At 38.2% G+C, this 20,000-nt stretch overlaps 1 protein-coding gene across 9 annotated transcripts in view; it reads left to right on the forward strand.

The window, feature by feature from the left end:
- IFT81 (intraflagellar transport 81) overlaps positions 1-2,329 on the forward strand; it is a 182,113-nt gene extending 179,784 nt beyond the window's left edge. For 6 of the 9 annotated variants that reach the window (XM_064578329.1, XM_064578328.1, XM_064578334.1 and 3 more), the window contains one exon: positions 1,587-2,328. In XM_064578329.1, the coding sequence (XP_064434399.1) occupies positions 1,587-1,769 (183 nt within the window). In that variant the 3' untranslated portion in view covers positions 1,770-2,328. Of the gene's footprint in view, positions 1-1,586 lie in introns of all 9 variants that reach the window. The other 3 variants (XM_064578335.1, XM_064578336.1, XM_064578332.1) reach the window with 2 other exon arrangements.
- Positions 2,330-20,000: the final 17,671 nt, after the last annotated feature.

Genomic DNA, 20,000 nt, shown 5'->3' on the forward strand with positions numbered 1-20,000 from the left:
AAGGATGGGGACGTTTCTGTGTTACCTGTTTCCATGTCTTTGCTTATTTTTCTGTCCTTGGTGATTTCTCACACTCACAGTGTCACTGGGTACATTTCTGTCACACTGTGTTTCCTGATGTGTGCACTGTCATCATCTCTGTTTTCCTCTGCCTACCTGCCTTCCTTCCTTTCCCTCTTCCTTCCTTCCTTCCTCTCATTATCTCTGACTTTCTGCTATGCCTCCTTTCAGTCACCCTTTCTGAATGTGCCCTAAACAGAACCAAAGTATACTTTTACAATTTATTGAGACACTTTCTTATTCCTGTTTATAATTTTAGAGTCTATGAGTAGAACAGTTTTGACAGATGGAATCATATAGGCTATTAGTAACAAAAACAATTCTGGGGGCACCTGACTGACTTAGTTGGTAGAGCATGAGACTCTGAATCTCAGGGTTGTGAGTTCAAGCCCCACACTGGGTATGGAGCCTACTTAAAAATAAATAAAAATAAACAAAAATAAAAACAATTCTGATAAGGATATGGCTTATTTAATAGTGTACTTTTAAAAATATCACAAAACCTTCTTCCTGAGGAATATATGCATACAATTTGATTTATTTGGGCACACATCGAGCACACACAGATTCAGGAAAGAATATAATATTTAATAATAATAATATATAACATATCATAGTTTATCAAGTATTTCCAGACCTATTATGTCATGTGAAAAAATAATCTTATGGGATGCCTGGGTAGGTTAGTCGATTAAGCAACTGCCGTCAGCTCAGGTCATGATCCCAGGGTACTGGGATCAAGCCCTGAGTCGGGCTCCTTGCTCAGCAGTGAATCTGCTTCTCTCTCTGCCCTACACCCCTGCTCATGCTCTCACTCTCTCATTCACGTTCTCTCTCTCAAATAAATAAATAAAATCTTTAAAAATAATCATCATCATCTTTTTTTTTTTAATATTTTATTTATTTTTCAACAGAGAGAGAGAGACAGTGAGAGAGGGAACACAAGCAGGGGGAGGGGGAGAGGGAGAAGCAGGCTTCCCGCGGAGCAGGCAGCCCGATGTGGGGCTCGATCCCAGGACCCTGGGATCATGACCTGAGCCTAAGGCAGACGCTTAACGACTGAGCCACCCAGGCGCCCATCATCATCATCTTATAAGGCAGATAATTTTATAATTATCCCCTTTTATTAGCCTTAATTGACAATTGAGAGAAGTGAGGTCCAGAGAAATTGTCTTACTTATAGCTAGTGACAAAGCCAAGTTTGAAACCAAAGTCTTCTGACTTCCAAAATCCACATTCTTTTTTCCACACCATGATACTGTTCCATTTTCCTGATTCCCTTTATTTTTTCCCCTCCCTTTCTTTTATGTTTTTCTGTTCTTTTTAACTTCAAGCTTCCTACATCTATCATCAATTTAATTAACTTTTATCATCTTAGTTTTCATATATCTCAGAAGAACCTGGTTTAGTTAACTGTTACTCATCAGATGTACAAAAAGCAGACCATGTTCCTCTGATGATAGCAATAGAAGTAAATCCCTGCAACTGAGATTTAATCATTCTTGATTTTTTTTTTTTTATGGTAGAAACTCCGAGAAAAACAAAAAGCTGTACGAGAAAGTCATGGTCCAAATATGAAACAAGCGAAAATGTGGCGTGATTTCGAACAGTTGATGGAATGTAAGAAACAGTGCTTTCTGAAACAACAAAGCCAAACTCCCATGGGTCAGGTAATTCAGGAGGGCGGGGAGGACAGGCTGGTACTTTGAATCCATGTGCCATCGTTTGGGGTTTTAGTTGATACTACTAGATGTAAGCATAATCCCATAACGTATTTTTTCTGGAAAGTGATTTGTACAACATTTTGCTTTCAGGCTAACCATTCCTATTAAGTTTCCTTGGAAGATAATGTTAAGGTAGATTTAGGTTTTAAAGTTTTTTCATATGAAAAACGGCTTTTATTGTTTTGCTTAGTTTAGAGATCAGTGGTGTCTTAGGAGTTTTAGGAGACAGGCGGCTAAGTTTACTCTCTGTAAATGTAAACATGTCCATTAAGAAGCATGTAGTTTTTTAAAAATGTAATAACCCAATGGCTTAATGTTCTTCTTAATCTTTTTTTAACTTTTGAGGAATCTTTTAGGAACTAATATCTCTTGTTTTGAAGAAACATTTATCTGAAGTTCAGCAATTCCTACAGTTTCACTTCAGTTTCTCTTTCTTATGTAAAATTCAAGAAAATTTCCTATTTTGAATAACATATTTGTTCTGTCTGTATTATTTAAAGGCAAATAAAACTTGGTGCACATATGATGACTATTTATTTTTTAATTATGTAGCTGTGTCAAATTTTATTTTTTAACTATTCATTGTATGGTATTGTATTAAATTTAAGGATTATTACTTATTTTCACCCAAAATCTATTATAGTATTTAGGTCTTGGGGACTTTTATTTTAAATATAAAAAAGTAGTCCTAGAATATAGAAATTATCATATGCTAAAAAGCTACAGTAGGATTCCACGTGAAATTCAAGGGTCCGAAGTGCTTCTAATTTCTGCTTCATTTGGGCAGGGTACTTGAAGATTTCTTTGATTTTTCCTTAAAGAAAGATACTAAATTCATATGCTACCCTTTACTTCATTTCAGTTTCATTATACTTTTTTAAATGTCTTCCTTTAGACGTGCCTAGGTGGCGCAGTCGGTTAAGTGTCTGACTCTTGGTTTGGGCTCAGGTCATGATCTCAGGGTCCTGAGATCGAGCCCCGCATCACGCTCCATGCTCAGCGCAGAGTCTTCTTGAGACTTCCTCTCCCTCTCCCTCTGCCCCTCTGCTGTGCTCTTGCTTTCTCTCTCTCTCTCTCTAAAATAAATAAATAAATCTTTAAAAAAAAAATGTCTTCCCTTTAGATTTGAAAACTCAGATTTCAAATTATTAGCATGTCCATCTTGGGTTAGTTCTCTGTAGCTATCCTGGGGATGGCAGTGAGAGGCAAAGAACATTTCAATGAAGAAAGTTATTTCTGCCCTGTGCAAAACATGCAAACTTGATTATGGCTTTGGATCTCTTTGTTTCCAAGTGTGTTCTACTCTTACTTTTTGTTTGAAAGCTTTTTCCTTGGTAATCAGATAAACTTACCAACCTTGGTAACTCTAGGAGCTATTGCAAGAAAAGATGGGATCCATCAGAGCAAGGAAGAACTTACCAAGAAAGTATGGAAAGAAACTTCTTTTAATAAATTTCAAGGAAAAAAAGAAGCATTTTAATATTATTATGTGGTTTCAATCTGGTCCTTAGCTTACTTTAGCCTCTTATTTGGGAAAGTATCAGCTACCAGAATTCTCATTTGTGCCTTTAGATCAACAGCTAGATCCACCAGATACCAAACGAGTAAAGGCTGTGTTTCAGTGTGGAAACAAACCTTTCTTAATTCAATAAATCAGTTTTTGAACATTGAGGTAGATGTATTTGTTCAGTGTTGGCCACTGGCTTGTTATTTTTAAGCCAGTGGCAAATGATGTCCCTTTAGCCAGAGTATGAATTTCTTTGCAAATATTTGAGAAAGACTAGATGTCCATCACAGAAACAAACAGCATTTTATTCCCCTAAGGAAAGTCAGTTTGTAAGATTATTAAGCTTGGTGATTAATTTTTTTAGCCTTCACTAACTATCCTTGGTGCTCTTCTCTTAATTTTAAAAATTGTTAATGACAGATACTCCAAGGAATGCTTATAATTCTGATTTGATTATTGCTTGCCATCTTTATTCCACACAGAAGGAATATGTGGATTAAACACTAGGCAGCTCCAGAATTACTTTATTAACTGAAGCAGAACATCATTATTACTTCAGGAAAAGCAAATTGAAAAAAAAACCCTAAAAGTACAAAGTTATTTATAGTTTTTATGTAACATTGGACATTTAGTAATGCATCTTAATGGGTTTTATGCAGTGACTTTCCACTCATTTTGTGATTTGATTGGAACATTAAAAAGCTTTGACTAACTCTGACAGTTTTGACAGCTGACACTTACAGGAGAGCTTATTACATTTTTCCTTCAGGATTGATACTCTAGCTGGCTAATTGATGAGAGTACTTAATCATTTTGGAAAATAATCTGTCTTCCACATGATGGCCCAAATAAAGAAGAAAAATGTAGCCTGTGAAATCTGCTTTTGCGTTCATGGATTTGCTCCTCCTAGGACTCGGTGTTGCCAACTGTTGCATGGGACTGACTGTATAAACTGTAAATTTCAAAAGGCTACTGCTTATCTTGCTTTCTATATTAGTTCAGGAAATAATCCAACTCTAAAGGTTGTCCTTTAAGAACAATCTTATAATAGGATAATGTCCTTTCTGTTATAAGTCTATTAACATCTAAATCCAAGATCATGTATTTTTCTGGTCCAGAGAGTGTACCAGAAGGGTCTTAGAACATTGTTCAAAGGCTTGTGGAAATCAAACTAGATTTCAGGAAATTACAGAACACTTAACTTTCTTCTTTAGATTAATACTTTCTATCATTTTGCTTTAGTTCAATAGGCAGCAATAGTAAAAGAAACCATTTCATTAAACTATCAAATCCAAATGTATCTTTCTGCCTTATTAGTTTATATAACATATATAAATTTTCTGGAAAATGTTAAGCTCTGTGCATTTTCCAAGTATGATTATTTCTTAACTTTTTGGGCTAACATGATACAGAGCACTTTTTGGTAATTGGAGTAAAAAGAAGAGACTGAATATGTTGCTCAACTAAAAATGTATAAATTTGCTGAGATCTTCTGAATTGAATTTGAAAATATGCACAAATGGATAACTTGCCAAAGCTGCCTTTACAACGGCAAAATCCAGTTTGTATTGAAAAATGACTTCCTATGGAGATGAGTGTCTTATAGAAACCTCCTTGTCATACACAGGCATTTACCCTACATTAGTGACTAATGAGCATGAATCAAAGGCTTGTTTCTCCAAATGGTTCTAGGCGCTTACATCATTCTTCTTGTTTGGCATGAAGGAGTGCTTAGCCCTAGGGAGTGGGTAAGTAAGCAGCCTGATGATTAACTTCCATTAAACCTGGTTATTTCAATATATTCAACCATTGTTGTAGTGAAAGTAAGATCTAGATTGTGTATGCAACGAATCCTTTTTTAAACAATCTGTGGCAGCCAGAAGATTCTTTTTTTAAAGTTGCACTTTTATTAAATATGTAATTGTTTCTCTACCCAGAAGGAGCTACTGGCTTAGCTCCTCCTCCCTTTCCTTTTAATGAAAACAGTTTAATTAGAGCCGTTTAGCGTATGGCAGCCAGGCATGAGGTGAGCATTTTGTCCAGGAAAGATAGAGATCATTCAGTTATCTGTATATTTTCAATCTTTGACTCTCCCGTCTTAAGACAACATAAAAAAGAAAAAATTGGCATAACTGTCATTCAGTCCCATCCCATCCTTGCAAAAGAAATCAAAAACTAAAACACAGAATCCAAACAAGTATTTTTTAAGACTTGGACGAACATATGCTTTCTGCTCCCAGGCTCCCTCTTTTGGCAAACTGGAAGTACTTTCTCGGCAGATAGTTGACAATTTCCTCCCGAATTGCCGAGAGCCTTGAGTCACCAAACTCGGTTTACTGCTATGGAAATTCACTATTCAGAGAGAACACAGGAGGAAATTAAAGATTTCTGTTTCTCAGTGGAAGTATTCATTTCCACCTCCGTCGAGAGTGTCCCAGCAGGGTCCTGGCAGGACTGCTGCTTTGCCCTGCACGCGGTAACCGGGTAAATAGCCATCGCATTTTGGAGCTGGAAAGGAACCTCAGGATGATTCGGGTGATCAGTTATTAAATTGGACCTTTGAGAGCTCTCTTTCAGCCTCTCAACAGTGCAGAAATCAGCGCTTGGAGCAAATCACTTCCCAGCCTCCGTGGAGTAACCGCAATGCGGCTCACTCCTCACGAGGGAGCTTGTTTCATTGTTAAAGAGCACTGCTGATTAGTTTCTGGGTTCTAGAAATGAAGCAAACTTACAGAGGGAGGGCATTTTTTTAGAAACAGCAGTTAGGCAAAGCAAGACTGAACCAGTTTTACTCCCTGAAGCTTTGTAATCATAATCATTATTGAGCACTTAGTATGGACCAGATACTGTCCTAAGTACTTCATGTGTCTGAACTAATGTACCTCTCACAATAACCCCAGGAGGTAAATACTATTATCCCCACTTAATAGATGAGGAAAGAGGCACAGATAGGCTTCCACGGTATTACACAGCGTGCAGAGCCAGTGCCCAAAGCCAGGGCTCTTCACTCCTGTGCTGTATAAACTACAGTGTGACCCATGTATATACTGGTTGTATATATGCAGACAGGCTGATATCCATTTAATGAACTATAATATGTGTGAAATCATAGTTCTTTTTTTTTAAATGTGTTCACTTACTATACCTAAGGGGGAAAGAGACTTTAGTAAATGAGTAAAAACGAACTCTACCATCTAGACATGGGAATTATGCTAAAAATGAATGTCAAGTAAATACATAAAAGAAAGAAGTAATAGTTTTAGACACAGAACAGATGCAAGCTTTATAGGTTATAATTTAAATCTTTCTCTGTAAAAGTGTTAAAATCATATATGTCTTTTGTTGCTGGACATATAGATAGATTCCAGTTTTTTATTTTACATGCTGCAATGGAACTTAAAAATTGAAATACCATACAATACTTAAAATTTGAAATACAGTACAATATTAAGCAAAACCACTAAGTTTATTTAATTTGGTCAAATCCAGAATCCATTGAATTGTTTTATAGACATTTCTTGCCTTCCTCTATAAAAATGCCAAGGCCAAACCAAAGAAGTTAGCAAGATATTCCTTGATTAATTGGAGAATGAAATGGTAAATTCATCATCTATTTATTTGCAAATATTTATTGAATATCTTCTGTGTGCCTGACATTGTGCTAACTGCTAAAATATAAAGTGAGTGTGACCTGGGTTTTGTTTTCAAAGAGCTCACAGACTAGAAGACTCTAATATTATGTAGCAAAAAATAAAGTCCTTTTATGTATAAAAAGAACTAGGAGCTCAGAGGAAGAAGCAATTAATTCTGACGTGGGGGACTGAAAAGACTAATGGAAGAGGTAGGACTTGAGCTGGGTTTGTAAGAAGGAATTAAGATTTTGATAGCCATGGGAAAGGAGGAAGACATAAAGGCGTTTAAGAACACGACATGCTCAGGAAATGACAAGAAGTCTAGAATGGCTCAGAAAGTTACCCAGATACATGAGGGAGAGGAAGGAGCTCTATCATGTGCCAAGTCCTTTGTGCTCTGTAATTTGATGTGCTAGGCACTCAGCTAAACTCTGTGAAAAGGTACAGTTAGTGTATAAGACATGGCCCCATCATTAACAGGACTAACAATAAATTGAACAGTAGCAAACCTATCAAAACCTAATAATCAAGTGCTAAATTTTGTGGTGCTATCAAAATTCAATCACAGCAGAGATCTAGAGAAGACTAAAGGGTCAAAGTGGAGTCCAGGAAGTCTTGTCCAAGAGGGAGGAATGATTGGGGGCCTGGAAAGATGAAGATTTGGACAGGTAAATGGGAGAGTGTGAGAGGGCCTCAGGGATGAAACCAGCAGGTGCTCATTGGCCCTTTCCTACATCTAGCTCTGTATCAAACGCATCAAGCAGGAAAAGGCATGGCCTCCCCTTTCAGGGAATTGAAGTCTGAGTTACCAAGATGAGAAATGTAACCAATAATTGAAGCAGTTTTCAGCACTGGATTATCCAGCAGGCAAATGGATACAGTCAGAATTTTCTGAAAGTGTTTGATATTTCAGAGATCAAAGAAGTTTTCATTAGAAAAATTAGAATTAGGGCGCCTGGGTGGCTCAGTCATTAAGCGTCTGCCTTCGGCTCAGGTCATGATCCCAGGGTCCTGGGATCGAGCCCCACATCGGGCTCCCTGCTCCGCGGGAAGCCTGCTTCTCCCTCTCCCACTCCCCCTGCTTGTGTTCCCTCTCTCGCTCTGTCTCTCTGTCAAATAAAAAAATTTTAAAAAAATTAGAATTAGGGGTGCCTGGGTGGCTCAGTCGGTTAAGCATCTACCTTCGGCTCAGGGATTGAGCTCTACATCAGGCTCCCTGCTCAGTGGGGAGCCTACTTCTTCCTCGCCATCTGCCACTCCCCCGCTTGTGCTCTCTTGCTCTTTCAAATAAATAAATAAAACCTTTAAAAAATAAAAAGGAAAGAAAAGAAAAATCAGAACTATTAGATTTCCTTGCACTCTTCTCAGGGTTTAGGGTCTCTAAAAGTTTCAATGCAGCTTTTTGGAATGGGATCAAGAGTTAACAGATCTAGGGGCCCCTGGGTGGCTCAGTTGTTAAGCGTCTGCCTTCGGCTCAGGTCATGATCCCGGGGTCCTGGGATCAAGCCCCGCATCGGGCTCCCTGCTCGGCGGGGGGCCTGCTTCTCCCTCTCCCACTCCCCCTGCTTGTGTTCCTGCTCTTGCTATCTCTGTCTGTGTCAAATAAATAAATAAAATATTTTAAAAGAAAGTTAACATCTAAGGGCAAAATAAAAAACACTTTGGGCTGGAACAATTTGGGCAGGCTGGAGATGCAGGTACAAGTTAAAACCCTTCTGCACACAAGGGCCAGAATGTGGCTTAGGGAGGAAGCAAGAACTCCGTGGGGAAGAGGGAGCCCTGAGAAAGGAATGCCCTCAAGTACTAGCCAGGCAAGACTGGAGGGAATCAGGAATAATTTGGAGATAGAAACCAAATTGCTGAAGGTTTTGAGGTGGTGCAATTGCAAGTCATGTCCATTTGGTGTATGATAATTGGGAGGAGTTGTTAATATCCCTGCTGCTCCTTGGACACTTGATGAAATGAGAGACTCACTACATTGTAGAGAATGAAAGACGATCACTGCCACAGGAGACTACTAACATGGACTAAGTTTGTTTTTTTCATGACAGAGGAGAGGCAATAAGCCAGTTTTTTTATTTCTTTGCTTATAGGGGGAGAATTTTTTACACTAACTCAAAGATTCAGCATTTTATCCTTTGATTCAGGTTACAACTCTGTGTCATCTCTATCACCACTTTTTCGTTCCATGTAACATTTTCAGATGTGTGAAGAAGATTTGATAATTCAAAGGAATTGAGCTTAGAAACAGTATATTTAAGAGTTATACTTCTGTTGAGAGACATTTTTATAAGTTTATATTATTTTCTATATATTAAAAAATGTGAGAGAAAATTCAGAGCTGGTGTTTAACTGTGCTTGATTTCTTTTTCTTGAGAGTAGGAAAAAGAACTCCTTTTTGTTGTGGTTAATTGCCAAGTCGCCAAGGAGAGCCTCCATGCTTGAGGAGTCCCACTTGCTAGTGACTTGGCATTGTCAAACAAATGTTCAACTTTTATTCTGACACTTCTTGAAGAATTTGATTGAAACTATATATGTCCAGATAACACTCAGCAAAGTGCCCTTCTTGCATTTGTTTCAAGATATATTTGGAAACAAGAGAGATGACCTTGGATGCAGCTGCTTTTCCAATTTAGGACTTCTCTCTGGGTCTACTGAATAATATTTCCCAACATTGAAAATTCAAAGGATGGAAAAACATTTTAGTTACTATATCCCATAAGTCCTGTGATGGAGGATTTTTTCCCCGCAGCAATATGTTCTGCCTCTAAAAGAATGATATATTTAGACCACAAACTCTATGTTAGCTTTCTAACCATCTATTTCAAAATACATTTAGGAACACATTTGCTTTTCATCAGAGCGCCTTTTTGTAATCTAAATTGAGCTGTCCTTGCTTTTTAAAATATTTTAACATCTGAGAAATAAAAAATAATGAGCGGTTAACCCTTCGCCTTTGCTTTCTGGCATTCAAAATTTGTTCTGAAGCCAGGGTTCATTGTAGCTTGATGTAAGATCTAAAAGAAGACTGGGGAGGCTCTGACATCCCCGGCTAAGGTTATTGCCACCTGTCCAGATGACAATACAAGTCCTGCTAGTCTAACCTCAAGCCTGAAAGCCAAGGTTAGCTTCCAGTTGTATCTACATTTAGCCCACGGAGATGGATGGTTTTAACTGTCATTAAAGTGACGTTCTTTCAGTTACCATTATGCATATTTTGGAGGTTTAAGCAGTTCCATTTTTAATTTGTTGTCACAGTCACAGGACAAGACTTAGGTAACCTGTTTGATAAAGCAATTTTACTTTTAAGCAAATAAGTAACTAAGAATTAAGAGTCTGGTCATTGTTCTGCACGGCATATCACCAGAGACAGTAACATTTTCTATTTTCCTATGGTCTCCTAAGCTGTTGTAGTCAATCAGAGCATTTATAGAGATGATTACATTGTTAGCAACAGTCTCCAGCGTATGCAGTACATTAATTCCCAGTAAAATGTGTCAGACACGTGCACACACACACATGCACGTGCAGACACAGAAAAACACCATATTATAATACTTCAAAGGATAGCTTATTCTCAAGGATTCCTTGTTACTTGATTTGGAATCAAATCAATGACATCAACTGTTAGCTACAAGGCGAGTGATTTTGAATAGTCAACAGATTTTTAAAACTATCACCACTTAAGATACTTTTAAAGATTTTATTTATTTATTTGAGACAGAGAGAATGAGATACAGAGAGCATGAGAGGGAGGAGGGTCAGAGGGAGAAGCAGACTCCCCGCCGAGCAGGGAGCCCGATGCGGGACTCGATCCTGGGACTCCAGGATCATGACCTGAGCCGAAGGCAGTCGCTTAACCAACTGAGCCACCCAGGCGCCCACCACTTAAGATACTTTTAAAGATGATCCATCCCATCAGATAACAGTCTGATCTTAAATTTTTAATTGTTATAAATTATTGCCCCAGCCTTTCTTTGCAGTTTCCTGATTCAAAAACTGGTGACTTTTATTTTTAATCTGACATTTACTCCTTTATAAGAACAGACTTTCCATGGGTGTACCCACCTTGTATACATTTCCATTATTTTACTGATGTTGAGCTAGAGGAATTGCTGTAGTCACTGCACAGCCCTAATTAAGTAAATAAGAGTTAACAGTACCCAAACTAATAGATTTTATAGGCCAAGTGTAAAGTTTGCTCCTACCGGTGCCGGAGACTCCTCCAACTGCACAACTTTTGAACTGTGCTTTTTAAAGATACGAAAAAGGAAAATAAGATGATACCTACAAAATGTTCCCAAGATCTGTAGTGCTCAAAGAAGATTTGAATGAGGGAGAAGTCTCAAAGAAAAGGTAGTTTTATTTTAAGTAATACAGGGATTAAATGTGAGTTTTGTGGAATGTTTTTATAAAACATTATCTTTCAAATGTATGTTTTTTCATCCTTCTTCTAAAAACATATATAAAGCTTTGAGCCAAAAAGAATATTCCTGCATGGTTTGTGCTGATTAAGTTTGTCAGGATGTTTCAGGAGCCCTTTTCTCTCTATCCAGCTCTGCTTATATTCTCAGATACTCTTAACCAAATCAGAGCATTATTGATGTTCAGTTAAGTATTTATTGCTTGGGAATTAGTATCTCGCTGTCAGCCTTCCTAACACAGGAGAGATTTCTAGCAACTACAAAGTGAATGTATTTTTCTAAACCCTTTTTATCTGTGTCTTCCATAGATGGAATTCATATCCAGCTGTCTGCAGATTTATATAGAATCTGGTTTATCCAAATATTTGCAGTACCATCAAATCAAGAGTTTCTTTATTTCCTTATCATGCCCAAATATCTTTCTTACCTTGATCTTTTTGTTACAAAATCCAGATATGTTTATTTCATGAAGGCGGATCTAATACATTCCTGGTTCAAACTCATTTTAGCATCTGTCTTTTTTTCTGTCCCTGACACTCTCCAACTTTTTTTGTTCTCATATTTTTTTTCTTCTTGTTTATGTATATCATTCCATTACTATTTAAACTTTCTCTGATTGTATCTCACATATTCTCTTGCCACTATTAAGTTCACTCTTGGAGCATCTTCCAATTTCTTTTTTTTTTTGAGGCAAATTTGGTATATAACATATGAGTTTCAGGTGAACGACATAATTAATCATCTGTGTACACTGATGATTATACAACTCTGATGATGGTACAGCTCTGTGAATATATTAAGAAACATTGAATGTGTGAATACACTAAAAACCACTTTAAATTGGTGAATTGTGTGGTATGTGAACTATGCCCCCAATAAAACTGCTAAAAATAAAAATAAAGCTCAATGTAACAAGTCAAATAATGTCAAACAGTATTAGTTTAAAAAAATAAAAAGCCCTCAGCAACCTCAGTCTTCTCACTTCTCTGAGGCATTTCCAAAGTTAACTTTTGGAATATTCTTCCAGACATTTTCATTGCACACAAAGGGGGTTATATTCACTGTTCTGCAACTTGCTTTTTGCACTGAATAGTCTTTGCACTCTTATGCAAGTATATCTGTCAGGAAGAGAAAAAAAAAAAAAAAACCTGAGAAGTAGCATTATTGTATTCAGAGGTATGTGCATTTATTTCTTTCATAGATAGATATTGCCAAATTACTCTCCAAAAAGCTGGTGATAATTTGTAATCCCTTAGGTTGTGTATGACAGAGTGTAGTTTGCTGTTCCCTTGCCTAAGCTAGGTGACTATACTAGTCAGTATGATAGGTCTAAAGAATTATTTTAATTTGTATTTTTTAAATTGTGAGTGAAAAAATTATGAGGGGGGTTAGTTTTTTATGGCTTACTTTTAATTGATTATGTGATATTTTCTTTAACTGAGAAGTCCATAATGTTAACTGTAGAATTTTGAATAATTAAAATCATATATAATCCCACCACCCAGAGATTATCACCACTTAAAATTTTACTTCTAGTCTTCTTTCTATGAAATTTATCTTGTGGTTTTTATTTTATTTTTTTTTTTAGCAAATAATGAGGGTTGGTAGGGGAACTTATTTTTATATTTAAAATACGCAGTTTACAAAGGAGGCTATAATTCAGCTATTTAGAATATTGCTTTGAGCTCTTTTAATCAAGGTGCTATATAAATATTCAGTAGACTGAGCTCCCCTGTGCCAAGCTTTTGGGATCAGCTAGTGGAAAAATCATTAGCATTCTTTCCTTGACACTGTACTACTGCTACCAGGGCTCAAACTGGATGAGATTTCCTGGGAGCCAGCAGACCTTTTAGTAAAGGAGATGGAGCTCTACCGATCCTTTAATGGCTTGGGAGATGGAGGAATCCTGTACCTTAAAAAACAAACACATTTTGTAATGTATGTTTGTGTATGTGTCCACATGTACGATCATTATTCTCACTCACACACACAAAGCGAGATGAGATGAGATTAGTGAGCCAAGACAGGAACATGTAGAGAGAGTGCTGGACACCTGGGGAACAGTAAAATGATTAGCATACAAGGGCAGCCATTCAGAGACACGAGTCCTGTATGGTAATCATATGTTTCCTTACCTGATTCTTCTTCAGACTGGAAGAGCATGGAATGCAGGATGGGTTTCTGTTCACAGTTATATTCCCTGTGCCTAGTTAGGCACACAGGCAACTTTGATCAGTGACGAATGAATGAATAGAAGTGAAAGACTGTGACTGACCTTGAATAAATCACTTAATTGCTTTGGACCTCAGTTTCTTTCTCTGACAGCTTCAAAGAATTATCAAAAGGATAAAATAAGGTGATGTATGAAGGTGGTGGGTCACACTAGCAGTCCCCTCCAAGCTGACTGTCTCCTCTTTATTTTTATAGAGCCAAATACAGTTGCCATTCAGACCCTCCTCAAGGAGGCCCTACTGTAGCAAGTGCCCAAGTACCATCCTCTTGGTTAACCAGAGAACAAAGTAAATACAATGTGCCGCTTTATCATTAGAAATAATTGCCAGTAGGACCTGGAGACTTTGCCATCTTAACCACTGCCTACCACCTGGTGTCTTACCACCATCAGGGTATCTGATGTAAATCTAACGCTAGAACTCCCATTAGGCTTTGGATAAAGTTATAGAATATTTAACATGCTTAGAATTGCATCCGTATGATGATTGTTTAAAAGCAGAGATGATAACTCAGGAAGGCATATGGTACAGGTTTAGAATAGTTAGTAGCTATTCTTAGACTTGACCTATTGTACATGATTGTAAATGAACGCCTGTCCTTTATGGCTTGTCTTGTATCAAATTGTCAGAGGCCGTTCCAAGCAATGATTACATTTCAGAGTTAATGTAAAGAAATTTTTAAAATTCTATGAAAGATTTTGTGATTTACTCAAGATAGATTCTATGACCTTTTAAGTTTGTTGAAAGAGGAAGCTACTGTGTTGTAAAACCAGTTAAAATAAGAATAAACTTGAGGGACGCCTGGGTGGCTCAGTCGGTTAAGCAGCTGCCTTCGGCCCGGGTCATGATCCCAGGGTCCTGGGATCGAGTCCCACATCGGGCTCCTTGCTCAGCAGGGAGCCTGCTTCTCTCTCTCTCTCCCTCTGCTTGTGCTCTCTCTGTCAAATAAATAAAATCTTTTAAAAAATAAATTAATTAATTAAATAAAATAAGAATAAACTTGGAAATATAAAATAGCATCAGCTCATAGCCCTTGGGGAAGATAACTAATGGCCCAGGCCCTAAAATTCCAATTTATTTAGAAATAAGTTTTTATAAAAACTTGATATAAATAGAAATATTTTTCAGTCCAGTCCTCTTTAATGAAATGCCATAAAAATAAAAGACTAGCACATAAACTTTCCTTTTTTTCTATTTGTAACCAAAAGCATTGCATAATCAGGCAGGAACCAGGAAGTAAAAATAATCACAAAATTAAACCAAGTGATCTATTTTCATTACTCCAGCAGGAGTAAAAAGTGAAGATAAACACAGCCAGCAAGTTCCTTTATCAAATTCGAAAATTCTTTCCTTGTCAGTCATTCCAGAATAGCAGAATAAAAATGAAATTTTTATTAAGGCTTTTAACTCGACACTGTCTTAAAAAAATTTTTTTTAATTGTGGTAAAAAACACATAACCTAAAATTTACCATATTAACCATCTTGAAATGTTATAAGTATATTCACATTGGTGTACAGTAGACCTCCATAATGTGTTCATGTTGCAAAACTGAAACTCTGTATCCATTAAACAACTCTCCATTCCCCTTCCCCATGGCAACCACCATTCCACGTTATGTCTTGAGTTCAAGCACTCCAGGTTCCCCACATAAGTGGAATCATAGAGTATTTATCTTTTTGTGACTGGTTTATTTCACCGATCACGATGTCCTCAAGGTTCACCCACACTATGGCATATGACAGGATTTCCTTCAAGACTGAACACTGTCCTTTTTAGTATCATTTTTATTCTACCCTTAAACATCTTTGCAGGTATTGTCTGTTTTAATGTTCCAGAACATGACTAAATACAGAATGGTGAGAAGCAAGGCGAAATGCACATTTGACCTTCCGAATTCTCCTGTCAAGAAATCAGAGGAGGTTATATGCTGTAGGACTTCCTCAGAATGAGAAAAACTATTTGATGCTAAATTAACAACCAAGACTCTAAAGACCTTTTTGCAAACCCTTTGTATTGAAGGTTTTTAGTTGTTTTTTTCTAGAAATGCATTTGACCTATTACAACTTTTTTTTAAAGTTCCTGCTAATCTATCTCTGCTGCTGGGTTATTTTTTTCCTTCAAGCCTGCAGACATTCTCTCCAACTTCTTCAGACTGAGTTAGCTGTGTTCCTGTTTGTGAATAACCCTCTCCGATTCTGTTGTAGCGACGGCCTCATGTTCCACAGTTTGTTAAGAGAATGCAAATGCCAACTGTAGATTTTGTTAGGTCACAGAAACTAACAGGAGTGAGTTTTGAAAAGAAGCAGAGCTCATTCATTTTCAGTCTTCCTACCTTAATTTTTGAACAGCTTTGTTGAGCTATAATTCACATACATACACATTCACAAATTTAAAAATTCAGTGGTTTTTAGTATATTCCCCAAGTTGCACAACCATCCCTACATTCACTTTGAGAACATTTCACCACTCCCAAAGGAAAGGCTGTACCCATTAGCAGTCACTCCCCATTCCTCCCAGATCCCCCAGCCCCCAGCGACCACTAATCTACTCTCTACAGATTTGCCTATTCTGAAATTTCATATAAATGGAACCATACAGTATGTGGTCTGGTTTCTTAGCATAATGTTTTCAAGGTCATCCATGTAATAGAATGTATCATTACTTTATCCCCCCTTTTTTTTAATTGTGGAAAAATATACATAACATAAAATATACCATCTTAATCATTTTTAAGTGTACATTTCAGTATTTTCAGTACATTCTCATTGTTGTGCAACCAATCTCCAGAACTCTCTTCATCTTGTAAAACTAAACTCTATTCCCATTAAACAACAGTTTCCCGTTCTCCCTTTTTCTCGGCCTCTGGCAACCACAATTCTACTTTGTCTCTTGGAATTTGACTACTCCAGGTACCTCATGTAAGTGGAATTATACAGTATTTGTCCTTTTGTGACTGGTTTGTTTCATTTAGCATGATAACCTCAAGAACCTTATCATTCATGTGTCGGAACTTCCTTCCTGCTTCATTCTTTTTTAATGACTGAATAATATTCCATTGTATAAATACACTATATTTTGCTTATCCATTCATCAGTTGATGGGCATTTGGGTTATTTCCACTTTTTGGTTGTTACGGATAATGCTATTGTAAACATTCATATACAAGTTTTTGTATAGACATGTTTTCAGCTCTCGGGCATATACCTTGGAGTAGAATGGCTGAGTCACATGGCAAACTCTATGTTTAACATTTTGTGGAACCGGCAACTTTTTCATATCAGCTGCATCATTTTACACCAGCAAAGTATGGAGGTGCCAGTTTCTCCACATCCTCACCAAGGATGCTGGAGAAAAGGATGTTGTTATTGCCCACCTTCTTATGAGAGTCAACCTACTATGTGTGAAGTAGTATCTCATTGTGGTTTTGTTGGCATTTCCCTGGGGGCTAATTTTCATGTGTTTATTGGCCATATCTTCTTTGGATTAATGTCTATTCAGATCCTTTGTCCATTTTTAAATTGGGTTGTCTGGTTATTGTTGAGTTGTAAGAGTTATTTATGTATTCTGACTACAAGTCCCTTGTCAGACATGTGGCTTACAAATATTTTCTCTTCTTCTGTGGGTTGCCTTTTTCACTTTCTTCATGGTGTCCTTTGAAGGTTTGTAATTTCAATGAAGTCCAATTATCTATTTCTTCTTTTGACACTTGTATTTTTGGTATTGTATCTAAGAAGGTTTTTGCCTAACCCAAAGGCACAAAGATTGGAGCTCCTGGCTGGCTCAGTTGGAAGAGCATGTGACTCTTGATCTCGGGGTCGTGAGTTCAAGCCCCACATTGGGCGTAGAGATTACTAAAAAAAAAACATAAATAAACTTAGGGGGAAAAAGGCACAGAGATTTACTCTTGTATTCTTCTAAAAGTCTTCAGTAGTTTCAGTTCTTATATTTAGGTCTATGATTCATTTTTGGTTAATTTTTATATATGATGTAAGGAAGAGATCCAACCTCAGCATTCTGCATGTGTGTACCCATTTGTCCCAGCACCAAAGACCATTCATTCCCCACCCCCGTCATTGAATTGTCTTAGCACCCTTGTTGAAAATCAATTGACCATAATTGTGACAGTTTATTTCTGGATTTTCAATTCTATTCCATTGATCTGTCTGTTCTATATATATCGTTATGCCAGTACCACACTGTCTTGATTACTGTGATTTATGGAGTAAGTTTTGAAATCAAGAACTTCGAGTCTTTTGGGGCGCCTGGGTGGCTCAGTGATTAAGTGCCTTTGGCTCAGGTCATGATCCCAGGGTCCTGACATCGAGCCCCGCATCGGGCTCCCTGCTCAGTGGGAAGCCTGCTTCTCCCTCTCCCGCTCCCCCTGCTTCTGTTCCCTCTCTCGCTGTCTCTCTCTCTGTCAAAAAAATAAAAATCTTTATTAAAAAAAAAAAACTTCGAGTCTTCTAACTTTGGTTTTCCTTTTCAAGATTGTTTCAGCCATTCTGAAAGGATGACTTTCATATTTTTGTCATGTACTGAGTTAGGAAAGATCAATTTAGGTAAGGTGGGTCAAATGAAGAGTTCAGTTCAGCTTTGTCTGTGTGAAGTGTGAGGTGCCTGTTGGACACATAGGAGGAACTGTCCATTAGGAGCTACATGTAGGAGTCTGGTGTTCCAAGGAGAGGTTAGAGCTGTAGATAAAGATAAATAAAGATGTGAGAATCAAGAGCATATAGGTGTCATCACCCTTCCCATCTGTTCCTCCATCCCTCTCTGCTCTCTTGAGTTCCCCCCAACAGTTTTTCTCAACTTATTTTCTTACAGCCTCCTAGGTGCTCCAGACCAGAGAGATTTCCCCATGTTGTCATTCTCTGGAAGCCTTTCCATTTATGGAACTGCCTACAGCAAGGCTGAAAACCTTTAACACTCAACCTTTCAATTCTTCCTTTTCACTTAGATATTAAATATGCAATCATCCAGGGACACCAGAAGGGATGAGTCAGTTTGGGGGAAGGGAACTTTGGAAACAGACGTTTGTGAAGCTGGTTCGGATTTGGATGGGCCCAGAAATCATTGCTAGGTGGTAGGGATGGTGGAGCCTGAAAAAAAAGTGGAATGGAATGGAATGCTTGTGCTCTCTCACGCTCTCTCTGTCAAGTAAATAAAAATAAAATCTTTTTTGGTAAGAATTTATTTATTTATTTGACAGAGAGAGACACAACAAGAGAAGGAACACAAGCAGGGGGAGTGGGAGAGGGAGAAGCAGGCTTCCCGCTAAGCAGGGAGCCCGATGTGGGGCTCGATCCCAGGACCCTGGGATCATGACCTGAGCCGAAGGCAGACGCTTAATGACTGAGCCACCCAGGCGCCCCAATAAAAATAAAATCTTAAAAATTTTTTTTTGCAGATCTAGGACAGTGGTGATGGTTGCACAACAGTGCAAATGAACTTACACTTAAAAATGTTAAAATGGTAGCTTTCATGTTACCACTATTAAAATGTTTTGCAGATCGAGAAACCAGATCCCAGGGCCTGGAATGTTTCCATCTAGCAGCTCCTAAGATACCTCTTTTCCTGTTATCGAAAGATCTGAGACACCCCGTTGGTAATCAGAAGCTCTTACGGGGAGCCTGGAAAGTGGCTGCAGAGGCCTGAGATGTTTTTACTTCTGATTATGCAGGCACAGCTCTGCGGCAGCTGGGAAACTGACCAGGAGACCATGTCCCTGTCCTCCCCTGCCTAATGCCATATAAATATCACCAAATTCCTGTTGTGGAGGGGTCTTCTTTTGTCAATACCCTGGCAGCCATCCCTCTGTTTGTTGGTACACATGAAGGAGCCTAAGTAGAGGGTAGCTGCTAAGTGCAGCTTCCTTGGGTTGTCCATGGTGGCGAGACCCCAGGTGCCAAGTACAAGGAGACCAGAAGGCTGGGTAGAGGTCAGGCCCTGACTGAAGTTCACAGTCACCCCAGCTACACATCTATCATGACCTGTCTGCCTTTAAGTGGCAGACCTTACTATTGTTGGATTCTCACTAGTTTTCTTCTCAGAAATTAACCTTATGAAGAGCTTCTGGGGGCCTCTCCTACCTGATCCTTTGCCCTGGGCCCCTGTCTTCCCTCCCCACTTCTCCTCACCAGTAAAACCCATTTCTCCATCCTGCCGTGCTGGGTGAGCACATCTCCAGCACAAGGGAAGGGGACCTGGGGGCCTTGGTTATTTTTCGTTTAGGACTAGCATAAGGTTGAGGCATGGCCAACCAAACCCAAACCTGAGCCCACGGATAGCTCAGATTTTAAAAAGTGCTCACCAGGTCTTTCCAAGTGCCACGTTTCACCAGCCCTTCCTTTCACTTGTCTTGATATTTTTGGACCCCCATGGTGTGATTTTATCACCTGCCTCCATCCCGATTTTTTTTTT

Source organism: Mirounga angustirostris, unplaced genomic scaffold (assembly GCF_029215605.1).
Source record: "Mirounga angustirostris isolate CCGP_5_RB_7025 unplaced genomic scaffold, mMirAng1.0.hap1 SCAF_14, whole genome shotgun sequence".
Taxonomy (NCBI): domain Eukaryota; kingdom Metazoa; phylum Chordata; class Mammalia; order Carnivora; family Phocidae; genus Mirounga; species Mirounga angustirostris.